At 49.7% G+C, this 27,440-nt stretch overlaps 1 protein-coding gene across 5 annotated transcripts in view; it reads left to right on the top strand.

Moving 5' to 3' along the window:
- foxp2 (forkhead box P2) overlaps positions 1–27,440 on the top strand; it is a 78,375-nt gene that overhangs the window by 36,431 nt on the left and 14,504 nt on the right. For all 5 annotated transcript variants that reach the window (XM_086022618.1, XM_086022617.1, XM_086022620.1 and 2 more), the window contains 7 exons: positions 8,961–9,050; positions 15,850–15,987; positions 17,901–17,990; positions 19,074–19,275; positions 20,152–20,524; positions 21,610–21,714; positions 27,073–27,160. In XM_086022618.1, coding sequence (XP_085878744.1) covers positions 15,868–15,987; positions 17,901–17,990; positions 19,074–19,275; positions 20,152–20,524; positions 21,610–21,714; positions 27,073–27,160 — 978 coding nt within the window. In that variant the 5' untranslated portion in view covers positions 8,961–9,050; positions 15,850–15,867. The remainder of the gene's footprint in view (positions 1–8,960; positions 9,051–15,849; positions 15,988–17,900; positions 17,991–19,073; positions 19,276–20,151; positions 20,525–21,609; positions 21,715–27,072; positions 27,161–27,440) is intronic.

The raw sequence follows: 27,440 nt of genomic DNA, 5'->3' as shown, positions 1-27,440 counted from the left end.
ATTGCCGAGTTCCATTGTTCCATGAGCGCTGAGGCAGTGGTCCAAGTCGGCTTCGACAGCAATTAACCTGCCTTCCGAGTCGTTCAGCTGGCGGGAAATGGTCAGGGTGAGGAGTTTTGACAGCAGGTGACGGCTAATTTGTCAGCTTTTGGGGGCAAATTCAAATCTGCCCCCAAAAATGTCATGTGATTGCAGCGAATGCTCGGGTGTGTGCCGCTCACCATGCATCTTTGGATGAGGTACTTTTGCTTTTTTTTTTTTTTTTTTTTTTTAAAAGGGAAAATCTGGACAAAAACTGCTGACGTGCATTGTTTAACTATTGTCACCTCTCACAAATAAGCCTCAAGCGTCTTTCCCTTTCTGCCCTTCACCTGCCTTTCTTTCTCTTTCTCTTTTTAGCACACACACACACGCACACAGAAGATGCAAATCTGTGCTTTGCCCTTGAGCATAATTTAAAGGCCTAATCACCCAGACTGTCCCCTTTGGATGCGTAAGGAAAGGAAAGGCATGGAGTTGGGGGGGGGGGGGGGGGGTGGCGTTGGCGGGTGCCGTCTCATTTGCACCCTTACACAAAGAAGCTCATTAGGTTTATCTTTAAGGCCTGAGATTGCCTCACTCGACTGTGTAAATAAGACACCACCGGCCCGCGCTTTGGCGCATCAATCAGCTCTCAGGACGGGAGAAAGACCTCCACCTGAAATATGTTCCATTTCATAAACGCGTGGCTTCGGACGCGCTGAAAAGGGAAGCGGCATACGTCTTTGTAAAATTATCGCCCCGGTCGGTCAGGAGACAGCTTCTGTGTCCGACTTATTTACAATGGAAGCCATCCTTCTTTCTCTTCCAAGGCGGGCTATCGGCAGACTGTCCCCACAGGGTAGGACATACAGGCCGGTGACATATACGCCGGTAGTTCCCCCCTCCGCGATGACACTAAAGATATACGAGGTGAACGACAGCGGGGCTACTGTTTGCGCGCTCCTCCCCAGACAAAACACGGTATTATTCTATTATCCGTACAGATGCCGCCGCTTCCTCCTCCCGTACCGCCGTCTCCTTTCATTCTCCGGCTACCTTCCAACCTGGCCTGTCCATCTCCGTTGAAGGCACATTACGCGTGGCCTCCTGAAATTTACAGTGGCGCTCTCCCAGCAACTCCATTTCGCGCCGGAGTCTCTGGAGAGCGTGGCGAAATGTCAGGCGCTGAGGCTTGAAAGGGGAGCGAGGCACTACGGCGGAGGACGGATGGGGAAGAGGGCGTTGAAAGCGAGAGAGACAGAGTGAAATCTGCTGGAAATAAACACTTACGGGCATTTTATGCTCAAGCAGTCAGGGGCTCGCTGCAAAGGCGACGGCAGGTAGGGGAAGCTGAGGTGCAGTGCTTGGGACGGCAATCAGACATATCGCTCGGGACAGGCGCGGCGGTCCGTTCATCGAGGACTTTGTTCGTGAATTGTTGACTGGATTGTTGCGTCTTGCGGTGTAACTGATCTCTTTTTAACGCCGAGGAAACCTACCCGTGGTTCCAAGACAATAGCAAATGCGGTAATTGAATCCCAGCTGGATGCATTGGCCTTCCAGTCATTAGTCGGCGTCCACCGCAGAGACAGGTTTTGCATGCACAAGGCAGGCCATCGTTTTGGATGAAATACTTTGCACTCCAACGCTTGCAACGGTCTCGACACGGGCCAAAAGCGGCCTTTGTGTGGAATGTCCGATAAGTCGATTTCAGCAGCCGTCTAGTTAATCGGGTAGGTTTTTTTGACAATAAACGTGACACTCCTTTCCCGTTTCCCCCGCGTCGGGCCGGGGTTAACCGCCTCCGTGTAAATAAAAGGCAGCCGTCCAGCGGTCACGCGGCGTGGCCCAATCGTGGCGCAGTCCGCCGCCGACCCGCACGCCGGGCGGGGATCAATGGTCACTTCACAACTCATTTCCTTTTACGCCTCCCTAACTGCCCCGCTTTAGCGCTGGGAAATAAATGGCCACTGGATCGAAGAGTCCACTCACACAATACATACTGAGACTCAATATCCTCCACGATCATTTCTTTGCCTGGGCGGTTGAACGGAGTGTCGTCTTTTGTGGCGTGCCAATCGAAAACAGGCATTCCGTCATTGTTTGTTGCCGCTCCCCTCTTGTCGGGCTTAAACCCCGGCGGACCGGTGGTTCTTATGGCAGGATGGAGTGTTATTGCCTCACACGTTTGGACGCAAAGTGGACAAAACACACGTCTCGTGACGCATATGATGCGTTGCTGCTTGCTTTTCTCCAAACGATTCCCTTCCTCACGCACCCCCCGCCCCCACCCCGCATACGCACCCCCAAGTGGCTTACAGTCATTTGATAGGCCACGGCACCACTATCCATTTAACAGAGCTTAAAAAATCCTACATATGCATATGGCGGGGTGTCTTAAGCCGACAAGCAAAAGACAGGATTTGCTAGAAGGCAGCTTTGGAGTGTTGTGAATTTAACAAGCATGTCTAGTATTACAGTTCCTCTCCGCTTTAGCCATGAATAGTAACAAATCAGTCTCCGAAACGCTTGCCCGACGGTTTGTTGTGTGTACCCCCCCCCCGACGCCGCAACCCTCCCCACCTCTCTCCTCCTGCTCCTCCAACAAATATGAAAATGACTTCAAATCTGGCTAAGAAGGCGACTCGCAAGGAGCGGGAGCATCGTTAATGACATTGCTGTCCTCGTTATCTAGTGTGCCCAGGATCTCCACGAACAGATTCCAGGTATCAAGGTCCCCCACCCCCACCCCCACCCCCTTTTCACTTGTTAACACTTTCTGCTCCTCAGATTACCTTCATCCCTGACCCGTTTCTTGAATAGATAAAGAGCTCTCTGCCATCTCCCGAGATGTTTGTACTTGTAATACGACCAGGCGTCGCTTCCAAACGCGCCCGCGCGCGTGTGTGTGTGTGTACATATGGAGGAGGGCAGGCCGAGGCTCCTCTTCACAGCCTCTCATACAAATGCAGTAAATAAGCGCCACGCCACGGGGAATTCGAGGCTACGAAACCGAGTGACTGACGTGTTACTTAGCGTCGGCTTTGGCTCTCCTCACTGAAGGGTGGAATAATAGCAGCCGCTTTTGAAATGCTCAACATATTTAGCCCCCGGGTCAGCTCTATTTACAAAAATGGCAATTGCATTCCCCGTGTTCTTGCCGTTGCTTCCCCCCCCCCCCCCCCGTAAATGAAGTAGAATGAGATCGATGCCAGCCTTGGTTTCAATCACCGGATGATGCAAAGGAAACGGGTGCCCGATGCTCTCCCTGCTGCGGTATGCCGTTCCTCATCAAGCCTTAACCGCTGCTTATTTATCCACGTAGGAAGACTTAACCGGCCTCAATTGATCAGCAATAGCATCGCGAGGCTTGCTTGTTCCGCCCCGCTAAAAAGTGAGCGTATGCAGAAAGGCGCTTTGTGGGGACTCGGGGGCCGCACTTCAAGCTTGACTAAGCCGATACCGAGCCTGCGCCGCCGAATCCCTCCCGGCTTTGATCGCCTCTGCCTGCGCGTTGTTATCAGAGGTTTACGTGATAAATATACATTAGCCCCGTGGAGCTATGCCGTTGTTTGGCCGCTATCGCTCGCCGTACGTTCACCTAGTTGGACTTTGTCGATTGAATCGGCACAGGTATAGCGATCTGGGTTTACAGGAAAACTTAGTGTTTCCGAATTTCAGGGTCCTACTCGAGGGTCGGGTTTGTTTCCGACTTAAAATGATTACCGGTTAAATTTTTCACCCAACTTCCAACCGGTGGCTTTACTTTGGAATGTAATTGTTCTGTCCTTGCTATCGGGCTGCTATGATGGAGCGATCATGCTTTTGGCACATTCATCAAAGCTCAAGAAGCGGGGGATGAAACAAAAAAGAAAAAAAAAAAAAATCAGAAAGGAAGCCTGTTCCTTGCACAGTGTGCAACCGAGTGATACATTTTCTTGTTAGGCGAAATTACAGCCACTAACTTGAGCTCCTTCAGCATGAAATTGAAAAAGAAGCATTTCTTGCACATTTCCATTCTTGATTCAATGAAAGATGTAGATTAGCCCTTTGGAAAAGGGCGGGGAATGGGGATGGAAGAAGAGAAGTGGGACTGTGCTCACTGTTGCTTGTTCGCACAGGCTTTTGGCAAAGGCTCTGTTTAGGACTCAGTCAGTCTGGCGGCACGTGAAAGCATTTGCGCTACAGTTTGATGTATTCCCACACCTATGCAATGTTACATTCTCATCACTGAGCCTTTAACAAAAAAAAAAAAAAAGTCCACGCAGTCCTCGTCACACCCCGTACCCACGACGGCTCCCTTTCTCTCCGTCTCCATCCCACCTTTAACGCATGCGTGCGCCGATGATGGATAGACGTTGGCAGATAACTGTATCTTCTACAGCTCACTTAAAGGTCAAATGCACGCCGTCGTAATTGGAATATCAACGAGGCGACCGGCCAGGTACGTTGGGAAGGAATAGCTTGGGAAAAAGATGAGAAATTTGATTAGCCGGCGGGAGAAAAGGACGCGGTCCCGTTGCTTTCCTCGGAAAATAAACGGCAACGGCGCCGGCGCTCAGTTGGCCAAGCTAATTCGGTTTGCGACGCAGCTAGAGCGAGGTCCTTCTCAGCTTGAGGTCAGACAACCCTCGAATCGACCCTCGAATCGGGTGACACTTTGCACCCGCCATTTAACCCGAGCTCTGCGGGACCAGACAGACTCCTACTATTGACCCGCGAGTGGTCCTTGCCACGCGCAAAACCGCTTTGGGTCCTCCAAAGACGCGAGACGCTGCGCTAACGCCGAGTCAAACGGATTTGTGCAGTTTTCGGCTCACGGCTTCCGCTTCTTGACTCTGGGCACCCTTGAGCTTTTTGAGTTGAGTCGGAGTTGTTTGAGTTGCTGCGTCTATACCCTGAGATACCTCTGATGATAGCACCCCAAACGGCGTCAACGTTTGCCCCCTCGAAATGAGCACTGCAGGAATAAAAGCCTTTACCGCCGCGCCCTCTTCCTTATCACGCTCGCTCAATTTGTCGTTGGCCAAGCAGTCGCTGTCTTCCTCCCCTAAAATTTTCTCCAAACCGGCCCCGTCCGGTCCGGCGGCCACATCTGAAACGCTTTCAAAGGGAGAACAATTTGTACAAAAGGGAGCAACACTTGACCTTCCACGCACCGCCCGTCACTCACGCGCAGCTCCATTCTGCCCTGGTCTCTATTTTACTTCCTGCCCGTCTCTTTGTGATCGCACATTGTGGGAGCTCTCAGCTGTCGGGGCCTTCGAAAGGACTTTCCCTAAGAGCGGCGGTAGATAAAGAGCGCCGCTGAAAGGGCTCGCTGTCACCTTATCTGCAGGAGTAGCGATAGAGCCCGGGGTGAAAGTAAAGACTTGCGCTGAGGCCTTTGCCACGAGTGTACCTTGTCGCCGCGCCTGCGGATGGGCAAAGTGGGGCCCTTGTTTCGCTGTGAAAAATGAAGTGCGAGGTTCCGCGGCGGCACTCCGCCCCCGCCGTTCCCCTCCGCCTATACAGCGCTTCGCTTTCTTCCCGGTGTTCGGAGCGAGCAAATTCATCTTGTCAATCCTCCCGGGGAGGGTGTAGCTATGCGGCTCTGTTTACTGTGGCAGAAAGTTAATATAAATTTTCATCAGTGGGGGAAGTTTACACATATGATTCTATTTGTCCTTCATTATTAGCACCTGAGTCTGGGGCCTGGGTAGGCATAATTGTCTACAGACGCAGGCCAAATAGATGCAAGGCAAAGGCAAATAAGCACAGCCCCAAAATAATTTGACGCTTGTGTGTCACAATCCTCCACCCAAGGAATTCTTAATCTAGAGAATCAATAAACAAGCAGCGGCCCAGAGTGGCAGAGGAGATGAGAGGAAGAAATGAATAAGGTGATGTGTGGATATAAGGGGGAGGTGAGGGGGGGGGGGGGGGGGGGGGGGGCAAGTTGAGGACTCCAAGTGCAATCGTGAGGGCTATTACCCGTAGACGGATGATGTGTTTATTTTGCCAGTTGCTGGCATCTTTTCATATGCATGTGGACCAACGCCACGACCGCGGCGGTTTCAAATGGGGGCCAGAAGCCACCCACGGCGAGGGAACGCACGCCCGCGGAGGGGCGTATCGATACGTATATATATTATGGCAGCCCTGGTTCAATCAGCCCGGTTTGTTTGTTCAACTTAGCGCCTTGTTTTCTGTTTCTGTTCCTTACTTCCCCCCCACCAAAGACGAGTCGCGCCCGCCCGCCCGCCCGCGGAACCTCTGCCCCGCGGCGCCTGAGGGCCTCCGTCGCCGTGTGGACGGCAGCTTTTCCGCGGCGGGCCCGTTCCAATATCCAAGCACATCGTCGCCGGGCGGGAAGTGATCCGCGCTGTCCAAACACAATGCGGCAGCCCTTCGGCCGTATCCAATTCGGGATGTCGCAGGCCGCCGCGTAAGGCGCGGGTCTCCAGGTGGATTTGAAAAGAGTGACATTCTTAGCTTATTCCTTGTGTACACAGGCGGACCAACAGCTCCGCGCTCGCGCACGCCGTCGCCGATCCGCCGCACACAATAAGCAAAGCAATCTGGAGATTTGTGCTGCTTTCCGGGCCCGGTGCTGCCTGCTCGGCGAACGTGCTTCATGCTTGTCGGAGGTCTTTGCATGCTCCTTTACAAAGGTGCATTGTGATCGCTCTGCCTTATTAGCTTGCTCTCAATGGAGTCCAAACTCAGAGAATGGAGGGATGATGTATTATTTTTCTTTTTTTTTTTTTTTAACCCCCCCCCCCCCCCGCCCCACAGCTTCCCCGTCCCCACTCTGTCAGTCTCCTCTTCACTTCTGTGTTTTTGCCTCTCCGGTGATCTGTGCATGCCTATTAATGTAGCCCAGGAATGCCTGTGTAAACATTCTTGTTTCTCCGTCTCCTTTTTTTTTCCCCCCCCCCCCCCGCATAATACTCGCCCCGTATCGCCTTTCTCCCGACCTCACTATCTGAAACCAATTACAGCAGTTCCATTTGGGCCCAATCTTATTTTCATTAGGATCCCCGTGTCACGGTCTCGGTCGCCCTGTTATTTTCCCTCCTCTTATTTATTTTTTCCCCCTCTTTTCACAACCTCAGTGATAGGTATCAACATCAAATATGCCTCTGAGTGCTTTGTTATTTATACAGCGGCACCCCCCCCCACCACCCCCCCGCCACCCCGCCTCCCTCCCCTCTCTCTCTGTCTAGCTCACGTTCTCATTCTCAAGAATGTGTCACATTGTGCTGTTTATACAAAGTGTGCATTAATAGAGCGCGGATGTCAAGCTTTTTTTTTTTTTTTTTTTTTTTTGTGCGTAGCAACCCGGTTTAAATAGACGGCAGGTATGCACCGCGCGGCGTTGTTTGTCGACTTCCGCTGCTCTTCAGCCAACTTTTGATGACTTCTCTCTCTACATTTGGCGCTCTCGTGTGAATTTTTTTTCTCTCTGCGGGGGTGACACAAAATGGTGACTTGTACTGTCGGAATCTCCGGCGGGAGTGACATGACGTCACAAAATGGCCACCTCAACGTCACGGTCAGCCTGTTGGCGCGAAACTGGGTTAGGGTTTGGCTCACCTTTTTCCTCAATCATCTGTTATGAAGTGAATTGAAATACGCATCAACTCTTCAAGGTATCGCTAGTCGGTACGGTGAGTCGTCAGAATCGGTGAATATTTGGTCTGAATGCCCGTATCCAATCAGTATAATGACTGGTATCGATCTGGAAAAAAAAAAAAGTGTTTTGTATTCAAGCCAACTGTACGTGAATTTTTTTTGTATTTGGAGGGGAGGGGGCTTGCAACGGGATGGTTCCACATCACACGCACGCGCCCACATCTGCATATGAAGCGGTTGGCCACTGGGCCCCTCCTGGCAAGGAGACGGATCAATGCATTTAGGACCCGGTTCCCCGCTCGAGTGTTTGTTTACCTCGAGTCTGGCTCCTCAACTCTGTCCTTCCATCATTGATCATGGTGGCGACATTCCCTAGAGGGGCATGGCAACTTTTTTTTTTTTTTTTGTCTTCATGCCTTCTCAATCTCTTTTTTTTTTTTTTTTTTGTCTTTCTCCTCCGTCGCGTTTGCTCGGGAGTCCCAATGTACTTGTTCAAACATGGTTCCCACCTGCTGGCGGAGACGCGTCACATGCAGCCGTTGTTCATGGATACCGGCACGCAGCCGCGTATATTCCGCAAAGAAGTTTTCCCATCGTGTCCTCGCAAGCTGTGAAGTTGTCGCCCCCCCCCCCAACACACACACACACACACACGTGCTCATGGGCCGGGCGGAGTAGATGGCATGCGGCAATGTAGAGCAGCAGCGCCATTCGCTTTCATCCGTCTGCTCTTGAAGAACGGAAGGGAAGCTGCGAGCCTAGCTGCTAGCGTGTCTACGGCGTGGGATTGGTGGCTCCGGAAATGAAATTCAAGAAAAAAAAAAGATTTTTAAAAAAAAGCCAAATGCGCCGATGACAATTTCAGCAAAGGTCCATTCCCACCTCATCCAAACAGCTGTAAAACTGGCATCTCCACTGAGTGGCGCCTTGCTTTCAAGCCCGGCCTGCCCGTTAATTCATTCGGCATCCGATGTTGATTTTTGTCAACTTTAATTACAGCTCCCGGGGGACACTTCACACGATGCTCGCTCGACTTCAAGTTGCCGTTATGAATATGCAAATGCGCCGCAAACGCGCAGAGAGCCAAGTGGGCATTTCAGTCGAGCACACACTAGACGGGTCAATTCCACTGATGCCGCCTTGTTTTTTTGGGGGGTTTTTTTTTTCAAGCCACCGCCCCCATATCCTCCTCTTCAGAGGTCCTCCAGACAAACGTTATTTGTCTTTGCGAATGGTCCGAAAATTGTCAGCCCTACGTCTTTTTTTTCGTTTTTGCTTTGCGCCATTCCCTTTTCACACGTTCTTTTTGTCTTTCCCGGCAGGCCTTACAAGCGGCGAGGCAATTGCTCTTGCAGCAGCCGGGCTGTGGCCTGAAATCTCCAAAGAGCCAGGACAAGCAGCGTCCACTGCAGGTAAAGCAGCTCCCCGTCGAATCTCCTTAAGCCCACCCCACCCCTACCCCAAAAGATTCCGTCCCTTCCGCACGTGTGTTTGATTTGGCCCACGCGATCCCTCGGATGTGTTTCGCAGAATCGCAGAAGCGCTGTTTTGCAGTAAGCTCGGCGTTGGCATGTGCACAACATCGCGCAGGTGATTGATGGCAAATCGGAGTGAATCGGGAAAGGTGCCGATACCAGTTGCTGATGCTTAAGGCACTACACGGAGCTTGCAGACTGCTAATTTTAATTGGCGTGTACCTCGCTGGACGATTTTTTTTTCCTCACAGTCTTGCGATGGCAACACCTTCGATTGGCGTCGCGCCCCGCTTGCGTGATTACGAAAAGATTCGCTCGGCCAAGTTCTGCACGTCAGGGGTGCGAATGATATCACGTTATTATTTGGAAACAGATGTCGTTATTGTTGCAGCGGAACTTATTGTGCGGCTTCTTCCTTGAATGCATTGCTACAAGTGGGATCCTGGTCTACAAATACACACGCATGTAGCGGGGGAGACGATATCGAAAGGGAGCATGGTGGGCGCATGATAACAGTCGGCCCGTGTCCCAGCCTCTAATAACAGCCCAAGAAGGTAAATATTGAATATTTACATTTGCTTACTCCATCCTTTGCCCGGTGTCGGCGATAAGAATCAATATGAATCGCCGGGCTTGTCCTGCCCCATCGCTAATCCAACTGTTGATCCGGCTTTTATTAACATCTCCACCTCCCGCCTCTAAAAAGTCTCGAGAAGAACGTTCTAGAAGACTCATTCCAAGTGACATTTTGTATCGGTAAGGCTTTTACTGTGGAAATGTCAGTTGAAAGCGGCAGCAGGGAGTTATTTTTTCGGCCCAAAATAATGCCTGTTCATCCACTTATTTACTATGAGGCATGAACAATTTATTGAATTCAAAATCTCTCGATTGCTTAGGCAATTACTCCATAAATCGGATGAACAATTTTTGAAATTCCAGCCCTCTATTCCAACACAGGACATCATTTCAAATTGACCGTGTAGGAAATGCACAAATGTACATCTTTACGATGCATTTCCTGCTTTCGTCCATAACTTGTCTGATAATCGGCAAACAGGTCAACCGTTATTTTCCAAAGTATAAGCAGATGTTTGCACATTTTGAAAAAGCAAAGCTAATCAGTTTGCTTTCATGTAGGACTACAGAAACGGAAGGTTGACTTTTCAGAGGCTAAATGCAAGCTTTGGAAACAATTAATTAATTAATCAAATTAATCAATGCTGTACTTGATTAGTTATCGATTCATCGTTGTACCTATAGTGTCTGGCTAAGTTTCATCGTTTCATGAAATGGGAAAAGTTGACGTGATAAAGCCGCACATTTGTTTGCACCATCGTTGTCATCGGATCGATGATTTACGGACTCTCTTGTTAGGTTAAATTTGGTATAGTCGCTCTAGTGAGTGGAGTAGTTCACTACTCCAATTGAAGTAGATAAACAAACTCCTGTCATGTGAATTTGTGTTTCATTTGCTTTTGCATAATTGCTTTTTGTAATACAGATTGATTTATTGCTTGTATTTCTTTAAAAAAAAAAAAATGGGAATAATACCTTGCAAAACAAATCTCCTATTAGACGGTAATCGCATTATTGAGGGGGGGGGGGGGAAATCGCAATTAGATCATTTTTCAAAAAAGCTTCTGCTCTACCTGTTGCCAATGAAAATGCTTCATATACAGGGATTATACGAGGCCGTGTTCGACAGTGCAATATTTTATTAGCTTTTTCTTTCCCAACGGCAACGTGTTTTCTCGCACGCGCGTTGATCCCCGTGTATGATTAACACAGCAGAGAGTGGGGAAAGGATTAATGCTACCATGACATCCCGCTTTACCGAGAAATCCTCTGCCGCCTTCCGCCAATCTTGGGTATTTAAGAGAAGGAAATGATCCATAGATCACGGCATGTAAATTATTTACTACACAAGCATCTAAGTGCCTCGGCTTGCAGTTTTAATTACCCGTATTAGTGGCTAAAGTCGCTCTCGCCTGACTAATTCTATCCGCTCGCTCGCTCGCAGGAGTTGATGAAGGCGCACAAAGAAACAAGGCACAAACACACATACAAACACGCAAAGGCTTCTGCACATTTGCGTAATGTGACAGGTCTATTATTACACAGTAAGCCCACGGGAGCGCTCAATAAACACCTATTTCTCCCGGTAAATCCGCCGCCGCCGCGCCGCTTTCGACGCCCCGCTCTCCTCCTTCTTCTTCTTCGACTCACATCGGCGTCCGTACACTGACATTTGAAGCGCAAATAAAGAAACGCCGACAACCAGAGGCGGGGAGGATTACGCAGGCCGGCGACAGTTTGGTCGGCGTGCGCATAATGCGTCCTCACGAGGCACGAAACACACCCGGGACCGCTTTCGCTCTCGCCAGGCAGAGGCGGAGCCAGACTTTTATCCTTGGGGGGAGGCGGCGGGGGGCAAGGCTAGCTCAATTTATTGCTTGAGTTTGTTTAAAAAAAAAAAAAAAACGATGCACAATAAAAATAACCGTACGTTAAATCGTCAACGCAAATAAATCGTACCTGGATGATTTTTCATCATCGTTTAGGGCGGCGACCCGAAGTGGACAAAAATAACGCCGGAACATCTGTTGGTTGAATTTTGGGATGTCAAACGACCCCCATTTGTAGCCCAGTAAAACCTGCTTTGAGGTCTTCCTCTCTAGCTTTCACACGTCATTAAAAAAATAAAAAGTGTTGATGAGAGCAGGTTAGCTGACATCAGCATGCAAGCCCCCCCCACCCCCACCCCCCAAAAAAAGCTGTTATCTCACATTTACATGTATGAATAGCCCCTGGTTGCGTCTGAAAATAGTGATCACAGCTAAGGGCCATGCAGAAGAGATATGATGTATTCATGAGCAAAACTCGTGTTGACTCTAAGAGCGGGGACGAGAGGGGGGAAGCGTCAGCACATTTGAAGTCAAACACAACTGCTTTTATAACTCGAAAACAAGATCCGCCCCCCACCCCGCACACACCTCCTCCTTCCTTTTTTGTACCTACAGGACAAGCTTGGTAAATTGCGAGGACAGAGCAGGTTCATCATTGTGATGCAAAAGGAGTTGAAATGCAACCCCAAGGCGCTGTATAGCCGAGTTTGGAGAGAGGGAGGAAAAGTGGTGCGGGGGGGCGGGGGGGGGGGGGGGGGGGGCGAAAAAGAAGTCTCTCAGACCTTTGATGTAGCGGCAACAAATTTACCTTGTGACAGAAGATACATGGCCGCAATAAACGAGTTATACCGGCACTTACACAGGCAATCAGATGATTCTGGCCAGGGTGTTAATTGGATCCTAACCGCCAGATCTGATACGCCTGGGCCCCGCCGGTGACGGGTGTGTGCGGGGGGGGGGGGGCGTGGCGGTTGGGGGGGGGGATTGTTGGAAGCCCTTCCAAGTGATGAACTGTAATTCAGTGAGCTGCTTGAAGCACTTGTAATTTACTGTGTGTCACTGATGAAGAGGCTGATCCAGTGGAAGGCCGTCTTACCTGCAACATCAGAGCCATCCGTACTCCCCCCCCCCCCGCGCGCCCGCCCCCCCCGCCTCCACCCGCCGCACTCTATTTCAGCATCTTCTCGACTTCAGCATCTTTCCCCCAAAAGCCCGCGGGGCGCCATCCGTCGGCAGCCGGAGCGCGGCACTTGAGCGATAAAGCCGGCGCTATTTGCGCTGATAGCGTCGCAAACAAGCCGGGTCGGCGCACCTTCAAAAGGCCTAATCGATGTCCATCTGCATGTCGAGATAAATCAATGAGGGGGACCTGCGCCCCCTCGGGCCGTTTTTATTCAAAGCTTTTACATGATGCTTCTTTATGTCGTGATAAATGGAGCTTCCCCATGTATGGAAATTGATTTGGGCAAAACATTGCGTAATCTACTTAGCCCGAGTCCTGACAATCTACGGTATCGATCTGCCTTTTAAGGCCAATGCGCCACGAGGCCAGCGGGCGCGTCGTTTAACATGCGCACACTTGAACTTCCGAGTCGCACGCCGGCCGGGGCACGCCGCCCCCCCACCCTCACGCCCATCAATAATTGTGTTGCCGCGTTTGGCAGTAATTGGATAGTAAATGAGGAGTGTCAGCTCAGGGGAGCCGCCAGGTCACAAGTCCACGACCGAGGAGGGTCGACTTGAGTTTTGCCCCCCCCCCCCGACGGCCCCTTCCTGGGACGGGGGAATCTGGCTTGCTGGTCGCGGGCTAGTTTTTCATTGTCATTCTGCCTCTTTTGCACATGTACTCGCTCTTGGCTTAATTAGCAGCGGCTCTCCCTGCCAAGGATCCGCAGTAATTACCAGCTAGAAGGCTTCCATTTCTCAGCGTGGCGCAACCCAGCCCGTCCGACACCGCAGGACCGAGCCCTTGTCCTTGATAACCATCCCGCACCTCCCGTGTGTATGGCCGACGTGTAATCGGCGCTTCCTGCCACACGTGGCGCTAATTGTTGAACTCGGATACGCCGGCTATCGCCTGGGTTCATCCTAAAAATCCATTTATCCTCACCGCATTGTGGGAATTGGGCTAGGGCTGCAAGACGCGTCCAATCCTTTCCCGCGAATGTTTTTCAAGCTCCCTTAAATTCATTCTACCTTTTTTTCTTTTTTTTTTACTAAGCCGCAGACGAATCTGTTATATGAATTTTCGGCATCGGCCTCCAAAGATTCTGATGGTTTCGTTCCCTACTCAACCAGTTGGACCCTTGTGCTAACTCGAAGCCTGATTTCAAAACGGGCGGCGATGCATCCTTGCGGATTACGACGCCAAAGAGGCACTTTGCAATCGGCATCCGCGCCCCCTCTCGTGCGGCGTGCCGATGTTTGTGCCGCTGCCGTCATCGTCGTCGAGTAAATGCTCATTAATTTCACCCCTGCGTGGCCAAATCGTTTCTGGGCGAAGCAATTGTCCCCCCTGTTCCTTTCAATTCGCCGCTCACGTCAATCAAGCCCCGGTGCGGCATCTCGCCGAATGGAGGTGTTATATTCCCGCAATTATCATGTCATACACTCGAAAATGTAAATGAACGTGTGTGCAAAATTAAATTTATGGGTTGTCAGTGAAGAATGCGAACCAGGAGAGCAATTACTTATCGGCTTTCATCCGCTAGCCTCCGATACGTCAAGCGGAAAAGCACGCGGTTAAATGCGGCGAACCGGCATTGTGCCGCACTTGACGCCGGGCCGCCGCCTTCTCGCTCGCCCTTTGTTTTCCTCTCCTCGTTTCTTTCCGGAGTAACTCGCAGGTGTCTCCGACTCGGTCTTAGTTTTGCATTGTCCTTCTGCTTCCCGTGTTCCTTTTTTAAAAGGCGTTCTTATAAATCCACTGCATTATTCATCTTATAGGTATTTGACCATGAACGCCTTTATTTCCCCACTTAGACAACACCGAAGCACTTTGAAGTACAGTGAGGAATTTAAATGCAATTGCACTTGATGTATGCATGCGCATACGTTTATGTTAAATCCTAAGCCTTGTCTGCTTTTGTGCGGCAAAACATCTCCGAGCCGGCATCCAATTAATGGTCTTAATGAGCGCGTCTTTCATGTTGTTTCCCCGCCGCCGTCGCGGCGGCCCGACAGAAGCCGCGGCGACTGCCGGGTAATTACTTACCTCGCGAGCGTACCTTGAAGGGTTAATAACGTTGAAGGCATTTGCATGAGTCCACGCCGGCTGTTTGATTTGCAACTTTTGGGACGGCTTTTGTTCAGCTTGTTGTGCAAGAGTTTCCTGGTCGTCCAGAGGAGAGGAGCGATGTCAACAACCCCCCCCCCCCCGCACCTTCCGCGGAGTCGCTTCTCGCTAAGACCCTAATGAACAATGGAGGCAGGATTTGTTTGAATATGAATATGAATGTGCAGCAGGGGCCGGCTGCCGGTTGACCTTCAGCTGTGATTTTCAGTTCATCAGGATTAGTCAAGGCGGGCGATCAGGAGCCACTAATGCATAATGACTTCTAAAATGAAAAATGTGTAGTGACCATGCAAATGTCTCAGCTAATCAAAGAGGGGGGAGAACCTGGGCCGGGAAGGGGAAGAGGAGCTAAACAAGGACGTGTCAAGGCCTGACAGCCAGCAAGGAAGCCAGCGGGAAGGGAGGGGCGGGGGGGATGCGTGGAAAGTAATCAAGGCGCCTTGATTAGCCGCCGATGAGGACGGGGATGTCTTATTGGCCCCTTGACACGGCGCGCCGGCCGGCTACCGTCGTGGCCGCCCGGACGACAAACACCGCGGCAATTAGCGTCCGCCTGGGCGTGACTACGTGTTGGCATTGCAATGCTTGTGAAAATCCTTTGTTGACAAGCTGCTGGAAGCGTTTGTAGCACGAAACCTCCTTCAAGTGGAGTTCATTTTGTGATGTGTTGAAGTCAAGCGGAATCCATCAACTGACGTCTTTTTTTTTTTTTTTTTTTTTTTAAATGCGCAAAATCAACACTGAGCTGGGAGCCACCGCGGTGCAGTTTTAATCCACTTCCTGCCTCTTTCGCTTGAGCTTCACTGATAGGAAAAGCTAAAGTAGGGGAGTTCAAGGGACCCGCTAATTAAGGTCCATGTCTATTTAAATGACTTACTCGTCCCAACGGGAATGGCCAGGAAGGAAAAATAAGAAGAGCAACACAAAGGCGCAGCACCCACCTGTCCTTCGGCATCTCCTCTCGGTCCGTAAATAGCCGTTGTCGAAAAGCGCTGGGCCTCACGCCTCTTTTTCCCCTTGGTCTGCCGTGTCGCAGGTTCCAGTCTCAGTGGCCATGATGAGTCCCCAGGTGATCACGCCACAACAGATGCAGCAGATCCTCCAGCAGCAGGTGCTCTCCCCCCAGCAGCTTCAGGCCCTCCTCCAGCAGCAGCAGGCGGTCATGCTGCAGCAGGTGCGCCCGTTTACACTCGACCCCCGTTTGTCACGTTCCAGACCGAATCCGCCTCGTAAAAAGACGCCATGCAGGATCAGGATCGGAAGAGCATTATTTTTTTGTCATTGTAGCAATGAAATAAAACAGACGGAAGCTATCCAAGGCATATCGGAAAACAATCACCAATATGCAGCGAAAGTCCCCCGGGTTGCCGGCGGCCCGTTTTTGCTGATGAAAAGGAAAAAAAAAAAAACACCATTTATGTTGCATTTGTGTCATCCCACTCTGCGCAAATGAAGCCTAAATCTAAAGAGAAATGAACATTGTATATTTGAACACCAAAATGTTCAACTAAAGCGTCTAATTTTGCCTAACGTAAGGCGGCTAGCTTATTGCTAGCGTGTATTGTAAAAGGCACTAGACGGACGGGATTACGCTAATTACGAACCTTCAAACAGCTGCTAGTTTAACACACAAATGAAGCCTAAAAACAAGAGAATGAAACATTGGATATTTGAACACCAGGTTAGTGCTAACATAACGTCATAGAATGGCTAACAAAAATGAGCGTGGATGTTGCAACACACACAAGCACAGCATCTGATACTCATAGGTATTTCTGTCTCTCGCATTGATTGATTGACTTTTTTATTATTATTATGTTTGTTCAAACTGTCAAACACTAAACCGCGTCAAAGTGTCGCTTTACTTTACCGCCCCAGCGCGTGCTAGCCAGCGGTCGCTCCGTACGCCCTTGACATGCTTTTATTACCGAGAGGAATGTGAAATTGCCTGGCTTGTTCCACGTCGCCTCTAATTAAGCATCTCCCAGGTGTCGCCGGTTCAATTCCCCCATCGGGGACCGCCGGCCACCAAACGCTGCCGAGTGATACTGTAGGTGACGCGTGACGTCACATTTAGGGGCGCGCCGGTGTCAGAGTTGAAGTGCTTGCCTCATTTGTGGATTTGATTAAGGCAAGGACAATTGGTTAATTAAGATTGTCACTCATCACGATTGTTGCCGCTTTATTACGGGACGCCACATTGTGCGCGGTCGACTTTTTGCGACTGCGTCTGACGTGGAAACTCAAGGCCACTTAAATGTTCAATTATTCATCGGGGCAATTCGATTTTTGGTACGATACCAGATACGCCAGCGGCCTTGGCGCAGTTTTGCTCATCGTCTTGCATCGCGTAGAAGCGTCACTTGCTCATAATGAACAGGAAACACTCGTTCCGGACGAGAGCAATATGCTGTTGATTTGTGTTGATCCGACAGGAGAAAGGGTTCGCAATCAATCAGAGTGTCCCATTCATTTTTTTTTTAATTGTCTATTTAATCATGCGGATGTATCTATATGGTGGTGAGTTCTACTAAAGAGAAAGATCACATTGGCACGTCAAAATATACTTTGTCCAAACGCGAAAAATAGACTTCGGTAAAGTAAACTCAACAATGTAACTTACATTGCTTTTACGCAAAAAAAAAAAAAATAGTTTGCTAAAACTGAACTGTTTTACATTTTGCCGTCTTAACTATTTTAACTTAAAGTTATACATAAAGCAGCTCCGCAAATTGTTACTGCTAGCCAGCTTTGTCGCTCTCGCCGACATTGTTGTCACGCATGAAGTTTGTCCAACTTAAGTGACTGATTTAGTCGGAACAAATACAAGTTCTGTTTTCCACATTGCAGATTGTGTTGGTTTAGACAGAGCCAGATGCAAATTCCAAACGCTGTCAAAAACATTACTGATAATGTGTAGCATTTTTTTGCATAATCAATGCCTAACTGGGAGCCGTATATTTGGAGGAAAATTTTATGCGAGGGCTCGTAAATGAATTCAAACCTTTCCTGTACGTTGCTGTTTGAAAGCAAATTTGGAGACGTGCGCCTCTCCGGCTTAACGTGTGCGTGTTTGTTTGCGCGCAGCAACACCTGCAGGAGTTCTATAAGAAGCAGCAGGAGCAGCTTCATCTCCAGCTTCTCCAGCAGCAACATCCTGGCAAACAGGCGAAAGAGGTACTTTTTGTTTTTGGCTTGTTGTTTTTTTTTTTTGCACAGCTTTTCTATTAGACGCCCTCCACCAATCATCAATTCAAGCTACTTAATGCAGAGGATGCTGTGACTTGCCCGGCTAATGAAGTGTTTCCAGCAACAACAACAATTGATGGCAAAGAAAGCGAGAGGCGACTGGGCGCGACTCATTAGTGAAGCGTTTCGACACACGCGCATGAACACGCAAATCGGCGCTGAAGTTGCGCCGCGTGTCGCTCATGAATCCCTCTGACAGGCAGCCGGTCGACACCGGCAGCTCGCGGCGTCTCATCAGCTGCCTAGCACAGAAGAAGGAGCCAGCTTAACGGCCCCTGGTCCAAGTCCGGTCAAATTGTTCAGAAAACACGCACGGCGCCGCTCTTTCCTTGTCTCTCCAAGCAGCCCATTACGTTGCCCCGACAGGAAGCGGCGCGCGACCTCCCGGCGGCTTTGTTTCTGTTTGGATTTGTAAATTGTTTTATTTTTTGCCGCCACGGAGTATGGAATAGAAATTGCTCCCTTATTTCTCCAGAGGAGGTTGGATGGGATGGGAGGAGGAGGCATCACCTTTTTATCATGATACTGAAATGTCGCAAGCGACCAGTTACTTTTGATGCCGACATTTCATTTCAAATCCATTGGCGTGTTTTTTTTACAGCCAAATAAGATCAGGCTCGGGTCTATGTCCCAATATTTATGGACCTGACGGTATTACGTTGAACTTTAAGGCTGAAATATATTAAAAGTGAAAGTCACTCTCACTCTCAAGGTGCCTTTCAGGGATGCTTGAGGACACCATAATAGCGCAATAAAAAATACAGAAGATGAAGTGTCGCGTGGCGTTCACGTTAAAAACAAAATCATACTGCCCCCACAAAAAAAAAAAAAACATAGGGGGCTAATGGTTTAAGATATTTTTCTTATTCAAGCTACATGCCGCAATTGTGTTCGACTTTACAGCATTTTTGTTGGTCAGTTCATAATGTGAGCGAAGCTAAAGGGACATGTTTCATAAATGCGCGTCGTTCTCAAGTCCTTCAATTCGTCCCGCCTTCCTCTTCCCGATAGCAGCAGCAGCAGCAGCAGCAGCAGCAGCAGCTGGCCGCCCAGCAGCTGGTCTTCCAGCAGCAGCTCCTGCAGATGCAGCAGCTCCAGCAGCAGCAGCACCTGCTCAACATGCAGCGGCAGGGCCTGCTCTCGCTGCCCGGGCCCGGGCCCGGGCCCGCCCCCGGCCAGGCCGCCCTGCCCGGGCAGACTCTGCCCCCGCCAGGTAAGACCACGCGGCGCACCAGACACGCTTCCTGTCCGTTGTCCGCAGGTTGAAGGTGCAAATGTTTGTCTGGCTTTGTCCCTCTCATCGGTATGCATCGGTATGGCCCTCCTGTGTTATCTTGCCCGTACGTCTGTGTGTTTGCGTTGCCCTCATTGGTATGCTCCTCCGCCAGCCGCCTTGTCGCTAACTTGCCACATGATCGTGTTTAAACCTTCCACAGCTCATTTTGGCTCCGTATTTACCCTTTGTCGTTTCCCCAGCACTCCATCACCTTCTTCTTCTTCTTCACCTCCTTTTGCTGACAAGGGGGGAGAGTAAACCTCCATTTTCTTCCCCAGGACAAAATAAACACCTCTTGTTTGTTGTTTGACAAATGCCAGAAGGGAGATAGAAGAAGGAATTTAGTGGTGATGAATGTTGCATAGTGTACTATTTGCTGCCTTCATTTTGACATTTCATTTCCTAAAATTGGCCCACTGAAATGTATTTATTGATTCCCCCTAGCTAATTCGTTGCTTGCTAGTAGAAATGAATTGTTTTCGACAACATAACATTTATGTTTGATTTGGTTTCATCATGATCGGCCAATCGCGACCGATCACGGCTCAGCTTCATTAAGCAGGTGAGCCGTGATCGGTCCTTATCCGAGCCCTGAGCATCTGTCATGTAATTTTCAGTCGACAAAATGGCCGCCCCCTTGCATTTGTGGAACTCATATTCCACAAACGCAATATTAATCCGAATGCCATGTTTTGACTAGCGAGTCTTCTTAGAACATATTCTTGTCAGGAAAATGTTGGGCTTGACTTCCGCTTTAATGATAATGCGGTTCCAAAATGTGTTGACTGTTGTTACCGACATCTCCCACTCCAGCCGGCCTGAGCCCAGCAGAGCTCCAGCAGTTGTGGAAAGACGTGACCGGAGGTGGCGGCGGCGGCGGGGGAGGCGGCGGCGGCGGCGGCGGGGGCCACGCCATGGAGGACAACGGCATCAAACACGGCGGCGTCAACAACACCGGCGCGGGCGTCACCGGCGGCCTGGACCTCTCCACCAACAACCACAACGGCAGCAACAGCAGCAGCAGCAGCAGCAGCAGCAGCAGCAGCAGCAGCAACTCGTCCTCAACTACCTCCTCCTCCAACCCCCCCAAAGCGTCACCGCCCATCTCGCACCATTCCATGGCCAACGGACAGTCCCCCGTCCTCAACCACAGACGAGAGCGCGAGCGGGAACGGGAGCGGGAGAGGTAAACGTGTAGCCAGCGTGAATTCGAAAAAAAACAAAAAAAATTTAAAGAGGAATACAAGATGAAACAAATAACAACACGGGCTCGTTTCCTTCACAACCCCGCGCTGGCGTCATTTGTTCCCGTTCAAAGAGGCGGCGTTGTTAACTACAGGGAAAACAAGACGTTTTGTTTATTTGTTTCATAAGTTGATCACAAAACAAGAGGCTTGTTCTCCCCGAGGAGCGCACTTGCGCGCCGTCTCGAGCTCGCACGCCGATATCAAACGCGAGCAAAGGAAGACATGCAGCCCGGCGCGCGCAACAACAAACCTCCCCGGCAGACGAGACGAGATAACATTAAGTATTTAGCGCTTTCTGCCGCTTTTGGAAAATTACCTTCCTTGCTTGCTTGTCATGTAAACAGAATACGTGATGCCTTGAGTGGCGTTTCCAGGATGTTTATCCTTGCGATGGCGTGTTTTATGAATGCACCCCTGCACCACAACACTGACTCTCCACATATCGGGACATGCATTATTCAAAGGATTTACTTGGGCGATATGATAATGAGGCCTTACGCTAGCGCCGCTCGGAGGCGGAAGTGCTGCGTAATTGGTTTACAGTAGATGCTATCGCCGGCGTGCCACCGCAAGGCGGGAAAAGGGATGCCGGAGGAGAAAAGGCCGCGTGCGCCGGGGCGCCTGCTCGTGATCGAACGAGGAGTATTGTCAGGGGCGCCGCTTACCAACGCGGCCGCCGATCGATGCGGGGTAAGCCCCCGTGAAAGAAGCCGGCGTGAGCCTGACGAGCGCGCGCGGCCGGCCCAAAGGTTAAACCGTCATCTTGAACAGGATGGGATTTCTCGGCGGGCTCGTAAACACCGTTCTTAATGGTTTGCCTTTTTCATCGTGCTCCCTATTTGTTGCTTGGTGACTTTTTGACGAAATTCGGCGGATTTTAGAGCCCGTTTGTTTGTTTTTATTCGTCATTTTTCCCAAATGCTTCATTTGACTTTAGTTTTTTAGCTTTAGTATTTAGTATGTTTCATTTGGAATAGCGATTGCTCCCGAAATAATAGCTTCCTCTCCTCTCTCTTCTCTGCAGTTCGCAGCATGAAGAAAACGGCGGCTCCCATCCCTTGTATGGCCACGGCGTCTGCAAGTGGCCCGGCTGCGAGAGCATCTGCGAAGACTTTGGACAGTTTTTCAAGTAAGATTAGGACAGCGATACATGTATCCACAAGCTAACAGTTCTATTTAGTGAGCTGGCGCAGTATTCCCGTTCACGCGTTCTTTATCCTCCGCGAAGAACGATGTGCCGTACCGACGACGACTTGCTCGTTTCTAAATAAAATGAAAAATGAATAATCTTACAGATCCAAAAATGATTCCCAGTTTTGTAGAGATGCACGCCCGCTACCGTTGACTCTATAAATTGCTTAAAAATCTGCGATCAAAATAGTGGCACGAATGGCAAACTGCGAACCTAGCGGGGTTTCACCGTCGCCACGTTGACCTTGCCGACAGCCCGTTGACAGGGTTCAGCTCGAGCAGCCCTGGACTCAGCCAGTCGTGATCCATAACAAATCTCCCCGGCGGCGTGGAAGCGCCTGATAGGCTTGTGGAGGAAGTCGTCAAAAGGCTAATGGCAACGCGCACGGCCGCACACTCGCCTCCACAACAAAGGCCCGCCATTCAGTTGTTGTCACGGTGCACGGCAGCGGAGCGAATGAACTCTTCATGCTCCATCAACAGTTTAGTTAATTAGCTCATTTGTAATTGGCCGGCTTTGTTGCCGGGATGTCAGCGAGGGGACATCAAAGGAGGGAAAGGTGTTTGCGGCGCCCACGATTACAGGTTATCACGCCGCCACTCACCCGCTCTCCCTCACTCGGAGAAGAAAAGCCGGGGAAGGCTTTCATTTGAATATTCTAATTAGATTTGTAATTAACTGTGAAATAACGATCTGGTGTGTATTTTCCGACGGGCTATAAACGTCCGCGCGGATGGAGTCCGGAGATTGTTGTGACTTGTTTTTTTGTTTTTTTTTTTGCCGTCGCGAGTCCAAAAACTCATTGGGCTTATGAATTAACCGTAATAAACCCGGTGTTTATTGGGCGAAACAGCCAGACAGTATATTAAGCTGCATTTTCACGCACTATCAACTCATATTGTGAACCTTAATTGACACCATCGCATGGGAATGAATCAGAGGTGAATGTAAATGACAGCAGCAGCCTGACAAGTGTTTGCTTATCCCCTGCCGAAGGGAAAAAACATTTAAAAAAAAAAAAAAAAAGCTCACTGAAGCTACATTGTATCTTCACAAAACTAGCTACAATTATAGCAAACACGTCCTTTTGGTGTTCATTCGAAAATGTATTTATATATATATAAAAGGGGGGAAAAAAGTCATTTGAGAATTGTAGTCTTCTTGATTAAACAGTACTTTTTCTTATCTTGCACTCAACAAATATATCCCATATATCTAAAAAAAAAAAAAAAAAAACTAATACTAAAACTAATCAAATCTAACAAAACGAAGCTAATATAAAAAATCCCAAACCCTTTGTATAGCAGGCGATATCCATTTTGCTCACATCCATAGGCATGATGTATCACTTGAGCCCGTTTATGTGGTCCGGTGCAGGTAGAGGAGTTTGCCTTCCATCTTGGGGACCAGCGCACGCATGAGGAGGCAAGCTCATATCGGATTATCGTTTTTTTTTTTTGGGTTGGTTTTTTTTTTTCACCCTCACCGCCCGATATCTTTGCATCACCTCGGTACGCTTACTTAAAGATGGTCTGTGTGCTCTAAGGATATAGCGGAGGTAGCTTAGCGGGTTATTTAGAAGACACTGTGTGGAAAAAAACGACGGGTCGGACACTGCAATAAGATGGCAAAGTGATGCGAGAGGGTGTTGCGAAGGCAAAGCCAGGCAGGAAGTTGAAAGCTCGGCTGACACTTTTTTTTTTTTTCTTTTTTTTTTGGTACTGATGCTTTCCACAACATCACCTCCAACAAAACAGAACAGCGTCTCGCTTCGCTTTTCCGCTGGCTCTTACACCCCAACCCAGCCGGCACATGAAAACAGACGCCAACAAAGGAGGCGGGCTCGTCACCGCAACAAAGATGGCTGCTCGTCGGCGTGCCTCCGAGCGGTGATTGTCGGTGTCACGCGGAGGCCTTTCAAGTTGCCGGAGATGCCAGCCGACGACACGCGCGCAGCCTTTCAACGGGGTTACATAAAGCGGGTGTCAGATTCGGATGACAGTTTCCATGTCGCGAGATGGGTGTGGGTTACGGGTGTGGGGAGGGGGCGGCGGTAATCGCTCGCTGTTGGCGTTCCGCTCAGCGCCTGCGACACGTTTAGTCATCTTTTGTTGTGTTGCGCCGGGGAAACTTGTCGCCGTCAGCGTTTAAACGCGCCCGTGTGTTCTTTCAAGTGCTCTCACCTGGAAAAGGAAGCTGCGAGGTGGCCGGCCGGCGCGCCGAAAGGGGGCTCTGTAGTGCAAAATAACATCGTATCCATGGCTTGTGTTGACGCGTTAGCCGCGTGCCCGCTTATGCTGATGACGGGCTAGCGCTAAAGTCATCCACTCGCCGGCCTTATTACTGCCGCTGACGTTGAAAACGGCAAGCTCGGCCCGCTAACCCGGCGTCTGTAACCCGCTGCTAATTAAACCCACAAGGCTGCAGCCGAGTGCCTCCGTATAACGCACACACACACATATATATATATATAGTGTAGGCAGTCAGGCTGCCCCCCCGCCCCCTGCCCCCGCAGCCCCTTGATAGTTGAGTTTCCCCTCTACCCTTCCGCATGTCTGCCGCACTGTGACAAGACCTTTAAAAACGGAGGGCATTACTTATGCATCGCCACCGCGGGGAGAGCGGAGCGTCCCTGTGCCGTATGCGCGCATGCATGCATGTGTACATATGCCACACGCCTGTTTTGCTCGCACCCGAGCGTCTGTGTACAGCACGGTGCGGACTTGGCTGCCCATGACAATGCACGCCGAGCGACATCGTAGTTGTAGATTTATTACCGGGCCCTGAGTGGACCCTGATGGCCCACATACATATTCATAGCGTATACACATCTGTCGGGGGGGGGGGGGGCGGGGGGAAGTGGGGCCTTTGAGATGTTTTGGAGAAGAGAGACCTTGCAGGATGCAATGAAAATGAGGCGGGGAAAGCAATTTATTTGTTAAAGCGGGCAATCCCCATGTTGTTTTTACTCTCTTAAAGTCCAAAATAATGTTGCGTGTGCCTCCCTAGTCGGAACACAGTTTTTTGATTCATGTTGCAAGTCACTTGGACGTCAATTTCAGTCGTCAACAGGTGGCAGTACAGGGCAAAATGACAGCCACCTTGGATGGATAAAAACGGGCGGATTATTCTGCTTAATTCTTATCCCACAAGCAAATATTAATCGGAATGTCACGACTAGTAGGGTTGTACATATTACTGCAAAGAAACAATATCAAATTAATTCGACACGTGTTTTGGTCTCGGATTACTCACTTTGACGAATTAGAGTTGTTAATTTACAAAACATTTTGACTTGCAGTCGTCAAACGCATTCACGGCAAGGTCCAAAAAATTCCATTATACGTGTAGTAGAATTTCAACGCATTTCAAACGGGCATCAGTTATGTGAGGATTTTTTGCTATTGGCGGGCCGCAATACAGCGGGGCTCCGCTCCGCTTTCAAATGTGAAGCCCCAGCTCAGTAAATAAGGTGTATTCTTTAATGATTGTTTCTGTCTGCCCGGCTGCGTCCCCCACCCCCCCCCCCCCCCGCCTTGTCATTATTCTCTCCGTCTTGTGGAATTATTAATGCGCAGTAGGACATGCTGCCATTTGAATATTTCATAAATGTAGTAATCTTCCCTGTAATCGCCTCGCTAACTGGCCAGTAGCAGAAGGTGCGGCTTGAATCACCGGCAAACATGCGTACGGGCTGAATTTCGAAAAAAAAAAAGGTAATCGAGAGCCGCCCCCGCTGCCCCGCCCCCGCCCACGCCCCTTTTCTTTTTTGTAATGAGGTATCTTTGGGGACGGCGAGCAGTGGGCGCCGTGCTTTTGAAGCAGCTGTAATTCATGACACGCGCCATACATCAAGTGCATAAGATAGCATTATGGGCAGTGAAATGAAAAGGGTATTTGCAACATTAGTTCCCTCATCCTGCGAGGGACGTGATTAAATGATTAATGAAATGCCCCCTCTTCTGCATGCACATCCTGAAACAGCAATTAGGCGCCGGGCTGCAGAAACACGCCGCTTCTTCCCACCCCTCACTCCCTCATCTCCCAAATGCTTCCTTAGTCTTGGTTGCTCATGAAACAAGTTCCCGACGAACTCAGTCGGTACTGTAAATGACCGTTGAAAGCTCCGAAATCCAACCTATCGACTGCAATTTCATCCGACGTACTTTGCCTTTTTCTTGTAAACACGTGACAGGTGAAGCGTTTCGTTTTGTCAAACACGGCTGCCGTCGCGACACAATTTGACAGGAGAACCGAGTTGTTTTGAAGGCTTAACAATGCACATAAACTCACAAGAGATGAGGATGAAGACGTTTTTGAAAATGTTGAAAAGCGGGGTGGCAAAATGGAGGACAAACCTTTTTGTTTTCAAGATAAGGTCATGCCCCAGATATCGCGTACGAGGTGTTATTTCCCTTTGGTTTGTCTGTTACCAAACAAAACCAAAAAGGAGTTCAAACCTACCCGAGAGTGAAATGAAGTCAAATGATTTCATTTGTGTAGCCTATTGCCCACAAAAAGAGTCTCAAAGGGCTTCACAGACCCCCAGTTGAAGAAACCTTGAGAAGAGACCACAGACGAGGGTCCAAACAAACATAAAAACTCACGAAACTGTACACACATCAGGCCTGGTGAAAAAAAACCCCAAAAAAAACATTTGTTTTCCATACGTTAGATGTTTATTGTGCGCTTTTCAAAGAATCACGTTAATCAGTGCCTCAACGTGCCAGTACCCCAAAGTGGCCCGGGCTAGCGGGGCTCTTCATAGCTGCTCACAACTCTGGTTTTGTTTTTCTGCTCCATATTTGTGCACGTTAAGGGCCCGTCTCGATGACGCTTTCGCGTTCTACAGAAGTCATCCGACGGAGACAAAAAAAAAAACAAAAAAAAACCCTCATTGACTGTTCCGGCTGCCTGGCAGTCTCTTTCTTCTAATGAGGCGAACGCAGCAGATGGCTTTAATGCCAGTTGGAGGAGATGCTTTTGTGTGTCAAAATGTTGCCGCTGTTAAATGGTGTGTATTGTTTTGCGTAAACGAGGAGACAAAGGCGACGCGCTGAGCCAGCTCCTTTTCCTCCGGCTGAAGTTAGCCATCTCAACCGGTGCGGGCCCATTGTCATGTTAAACGTGGCGCCGCGCGCCGTCACGTTTGCTTCTAATTACCTGGTTTCAGCGTGGAACAATGGCGCCCTAACGGGATCCTATAGATAATTCCCCCACTATAGAAATGGCAACAAAATCACATTGAAGGTGATACCGATGCGGTGCTGAGTAAGTGGATCTGTTCACCCGCAGGCACTTAAACAACGAGCACGCCCTGGATGACCGCAGCACGGCCCAGTGTCGGGTGCAGATGCAGGTGGTGCAGCAGCTGGAAATCCAAGTAAGTTCTCTCAAGAAACTCTGCGCCCTCGCTTTCGGTCGGCTAATTACGCCGTCGCCACTCGCGCTTCGTCAAAGGGGGCCGCAAAAAGCAGGACCTGCTGAATTCGACAAAGCCAGCAAACAATGGGATCCTCGGGCCTCGCAGCGAAAGCCATTATGGCTCTTTTAATTGAATTAAGCCTGCGCTTTATTTTCCCCGCTTTGCTTTTTTCTTTCCAATTAATAGCGAGCGCGCCTCTCCCAGTCTGCCGTGTTAATTAACTGCACTTTGCACCTGA

This window comes from Filicampus tigris, chromosome 22, assembly GCF_054856515.1.
Source record: "Filicampus tigris isolate MCC_2025a chromosome 22, RoL_Ftig_1.0, whole genome shotgun sequence".
Taxonomy (NCBI): Eukaryota; Metazoa; Chordata; class Actinopteri; order Syngnathiformes; family Syngnathidae; genus Filicampus; species Filicampus tigris.
The sequence above is the reverse complement of the archived record's forward strand: the minus strand, read 5'-3'. Positions and strand labels throughout refer to the sequence as shown.